This window comes from Gavialis gangeticus, unplaced genomic scaffold, assembly GCF_001723915.1.
Source record: "Gavialis gangeticus isolate Ggan-Ray unplaced genomic scaffold, GavGan_comp1, whole genome shotgun sequence".
Taxonomy (NCBI): Eukaryota; Metazoa; Chordata; order Crocodylia; family Gavialidae; genus Gavialis; species Gavialis gangeticus.
The window spans coordinates 138,105,023-138,109,617 of record NW_017729025.1 but is presented as its reverse complement, the minus strand read 5'-3'; the positions used below and the strand labels follow the sequence as shown (position 1 = coordinate 138,109,617).

The following is a 4,595-nucleotide window of genomic DNA, read 5'->3' as shown; positions in this document are numbered from 1 at the left end:
GCTGTCTGGTGGTCAGCAGGATGTAGTCATATTTCCTTCTGGTTACGATATCTCATATTTCACAGAAGAGTAGAAAGACAGAGTACTTTTCTGGGCAGGAATTTTTTTTGTGGTGAGGTATCTCTGGGCTCTGTGAAAATGCAAATTACCTGGAACAAAGGCAGGAGCAGGGTGTCAGATTTCAAGTGGGAAAACTTGCTTCTTTTTTGTAAAATTATTAAGTTTTCATTTGAAAAATCACCTGAAATTCGTTATCTTTCATGTGTCAGGTATGCAGGTTGCAGCCCTACTGGTCTAGAGGCAAAAGGATTTCTGGATACTATACAACCTGGATACCTTCGCTCATGTGAGCACACACAACCCACCCTCCTGGGTGCCCGGCTTCACTTGCACTGGGTTTTACTGCAGTCCCACCTATTGGAAAGAGAGAGGGGGAAAAGGTTTCAAGCGAGTGCCCTTGCTTCCCCAGCCCATGCTCAACCAACACAGAAGAAAACCGCCTGATCATGTACCACGCTCACCTCCACACCCCCTCTGCGCATGCGTTGCTCATGCGGAGACTTTCCCGTTAGCTAGCGCCACCATCCCTTCCACTCTGCGCATGCGCTGTTCTTGCAGGAGCCACCCCCCTCCCCTTACCCACCCCTTCACTGCGCACGCGTTGCTCTTGCTAGGGACTTCTCCCTCTCCAGTAAGCCTCACCCTCCCTTCCACTCTGCGCATGCGTCCTACTTGCTGGCCCCTCCCCCGCACGTCTCCGATCGATGATTCCTCGAGCACTTGGCCTGGCCTGGGGAGGCGGCGGAAGTTGCCAGTCCAAACCTGTCGTTCGCTGAGCCGCGCTCGCAGCTGGCCGCCGGGGAGCTCACGCCGCAGTCGCGGGAAGGAAGATGGTGAGAGCCAGGCTTGGGGCCGGGGTCGGAGCGGGGCAGAGGGGGCGGTCGCGGCGCCGGGGGTCCGAGTCGCGCCTCCAGGCCGGGCTGGTGGGGGAGGGGCCGTGAGTAAGCACTTCCTCGTAGCACGTGAGGCCGGGCCAGGCCAGGGCGGGGCAGCCCCTGCCCCCCCTCCCCCCCGGAGGAGCAAGCCGGGCTCTGCGCCTGCTTTCGCTTTCGGGCCCGGCCTCGAGGTCCACCCGCGTGCCGGCTTCGGCCCCGCCCCCGGCGCGCTGACAGGGCGGGGACGGCTCCTCTGTGCAGTCCCGTGCGGCGCCCGGTGCTCTGTGGCAGTGGGTGTCCGTCCCTCGTGCACCGCTGCGGTCTCCGGGGACTTCGCGCCCCAGGGTTGCAGCTGCCCCGCGGCTCCTCCCCTCGGGGGAGTGATGGGAGCCGAGGACTCCACCCCCCACAAAAATAAAAGAAAAAACAGGTCTTTTTCATAGTCACAGACAATGAGGGTTGGAAGGAGGTCATCTAGTCCCACCCCTCCGCTCAAGGCAGGACCAGCCCCAACTAGGTCATCCCAGCCAAGGTTTTGTCTAGCTGGGCCTTAAAACCTCCAAAGATAGAGTCCAGCATCTCTCTGGGTAGCCTGTTCCAGTGCTTTGCTACTATCTTCCTGAGAGTTTTTCCTGATATCTAACGTAAACTTCCCTTGCTGCCATTTAAGACCGTTGCTCCTTGTTCTGTCATCTGCCGCCACTGAGAACGGTCTCTTTCAAACCCCGCTTTAGGCTGCTATTAAATCTCCTCTCAGTCTTGTTTTCTTTAAATTTAAATAAGCCCAGTTCTCTCAGCCTCTCCTTAGAAGTCATGTGCCCCAGCCCTCAAACCATTTTCGTTGCCCTCCACTGGACTCACTCCAGTTTGTCTATATCCTTTCTGTAGCAGGGAGGCCAAAACTGGATACAGTGCTCCAGATGTGGTCTCACCGGTGTTGAATAAAGGGGAATAATCATTTCCCTCAGTCTGCTGGTAACACTCTTACCAAGGCAGCCCAGTATGCCAGTAGCGTTCTTGGCAACAAGGGCTCACTGCTGGCTCATATTCAGCTTATTGTCCACTGTAACCCCCAGGTCCTTTTCTGCAGAGCTGCTGCTTGGGATGTGTAGATGATGTAATGCTTATATTAGTGCTGAGAGAATCATACACTGCTTTTCCTTCAGCTGTTTGCTGCTTGGGCAAAGAAAAGGCTTCGTTGTATAAGTGGGGCAGTGGTGCCTCTACAGTTGAATGCTTTACTGCTTCATAATTTCCTGTCACCTTAGTGCTTTAGTTTGGATGCAAGTTCACCAGTCAAGTTAAATGTGCTTTTTATCCCTCACTGTTTATCAAATGAGCATATTTTCATCTAATTCTGGTTTCAGGTTAAAGAAAATGTTTTTAATATAATAGGCATTTCTTTTTCTATCTGCATATATTCGTACTAACAAGTTTTAATATATTCATTTCAGTTTCGCAACCAGTATGACAATGATGTCACGGTTTGGAGCCCTCAGGTAAAAAGATTTCAATTGTGGTTACTTGCTTCCCATTTTTACTGGTTTCCTTTTTGTCTCTTGATGACAGTTGCATCCAGGCATTCAGTGTCCAGGCCCTTTAGGATAGCTCAAAGAGCATGACAAACTGATGTTGCTCCTTGAATGACTTTTGAGTGTTCTAAAACACAGTATGAATAGGGCTGCCTATCACAGGTACTATACATCTACTTTTCCCATCCCTGCAGTATTTTAATCTCCCTCAAAATCCCAGGAACATCCCAGGAAAGTAGGTGAGTTATTAGAATCTGTGTTTTGCAAAGGACACATAAGCTTCAGAGATGCTAAATGATGCATCCATGGTCACCCAGGAATTCTTGAGGAACAAGGAATTTAACCCATGTCTCTTGGTTTTAGGTGTGTCCTCTAATGACTGGGCTATTCTTCAGGTGTTTGCCCTAAGATACCAGAGGGCTGTTAAATTTAGGGTTCTAAGAATAATGTCAATAACATTTTATTACAAGCTTTTTTTGTTATGTCATTATTAATTGGTGTTTTGCTTGGGTGCAGAGCATAAAGAATAATTAACACGTCTGCACAGGTCTGTTTAGCTCTTTAGGTGGATTACAGCAGGGGAGCTATTTCCTCTTCTGATTCAGAAAATATATTTTTTTTTAATACTGATTAGTTACTTTATTGTGCCTTTAACATTTAAATGGGTGTCTTTCCTCATTGTACTCAAACACTACAAACTATTTTTGTCATTGAAACTTAATTCTGTAAATATAGAGTAGTTTACATGGCAGCTATATTTGATTTTGCACGTTGTGCAAAAGAGCTGGAGTATGTAAATGATTCGAGATCTTGCCTTTCTGTAATATTCTACACTCCTCCAATATATTTTGCACAGTGCCAGGTTTTAGTTTTCCAAGTAGAAATATATTCTGGATCCTGCCCTGCACACTATGTGGAGTAGCACTCCATGTAATCATAGATGCTTCATAATGGTACCATAGTTAAGCTTGTATTGAGATTCGCAATTATATTAAGAAATAAATTTGTCTATAGTCATTTGTCTATGACTTCAGAATGAGCTTTCTGCAAAATACATTGTACTCTGCTAGGGCACGGCCTCTTCGTGAGTGAACAATGTACAACCCAGTGTAAACAGTGCTCCTTAACCACAGGGACAGTATAGGCTAAGTGCTTCATTAAGCCTGACTATCTTGTTTCTCAGGCCTTCTGCCTCTAATGACAGCCCTTGACAGAACTAGTTATTTAGAAGACTTTAAATAGATGGCTACTAGTCAGTTTCACCAATTATGTTGTTACAGAGAGTGCAGCTATATTACAAACTAGCCCCTTGGCCAAAGAGTTTTCATTGCAATGAAATAATAGATAACCATTATTTTTTACAGTATAAACAATGGTTAAAGACACTGCAATTCAGTGAGTAATGCAGTTGTTTGATATAGATGGAAGTTCAGTCCACTACGTCTTGAAATGATCCTTTTCCCTTGCTTTAAGAGTCCAACTATTTTCAGATAGCTGTAGCAAATTACAGAATTTTGAGATCTAAAAACTATCTTTCTCATGGTTCTTGGTACAATTAAAGATGTGGGTTATTTTTAAAGTTTGTTAATCTTTTCAGCTTTTTATGCTTCAGTAAGAGTTTCTACTTGTATTTATTATTCATGAAGACTTTCACCATTAAACATCGTCATCTAGTGAAAGAACCAGAATTTGTTTTCAACTAAGAAAAAAAAGCTGCTAGTTTTCATTATTATGGAAATAATCTTGAAAACTTGAATGGAGTATAAGTTAATGCAGCAGTGTCTCTGGACCACTCTCTGCAGTTGTATGAACTGTCCATTCATCTCAGTGGGAAGCTAATTAAAATTTAGAGGTGACAATTTAAGTCTTAGCATTGTAGACCATTTCACTGCTGATGGATTTAGCAGTAACATCTAGCTGCTGAGATGTGCATTTAAAATAGCCTTTATAATGTTGACATACACACATTAAACATTCAGTTTGCCTTCTGAGCTTTATTGATCTGATTTGGAGCAGTTCTCAGAAGTATCTGCGTAAGGCAGCCTTCATTCTCAAACAGTTGTCATTCTTGGTTTACTTTTGGTTTTGTTTTCAAGTTGATTTTCAGAGTCATCATTGCTAGTCTTTG

At 45.2% G+C, this 4,595-nt stretch overlaps 1 protein-coding gene across 1 annotated transcript in view; it reads left to right on the top strand.

Annotated features, from left to right (window-relative positions):
* The first annotated feature begins 785 nt into the window (after positions 1 to 785).
* Positions 786 to 4,595, top strand: part of PSMA1 (proteasome subunit alpha 1) — a 31,464-nt gene continuing 27,654 nt past the window's right edge. The window contains exons 1-2 of the mRNA XM_019519632.1: positions 786 to 893; positions 2,390 to 2,434. Coding sequence (XP_019375177.1) covers positions 891 to 893; positions 2,390 to 2,434 — 48 coding nt within the window. The 5' untranslated portion in view covers positions 786 to 890. The remainder of the gene's footprint in view (positions 894 to 2,389; positions 2,435 to 4,595) is intronic.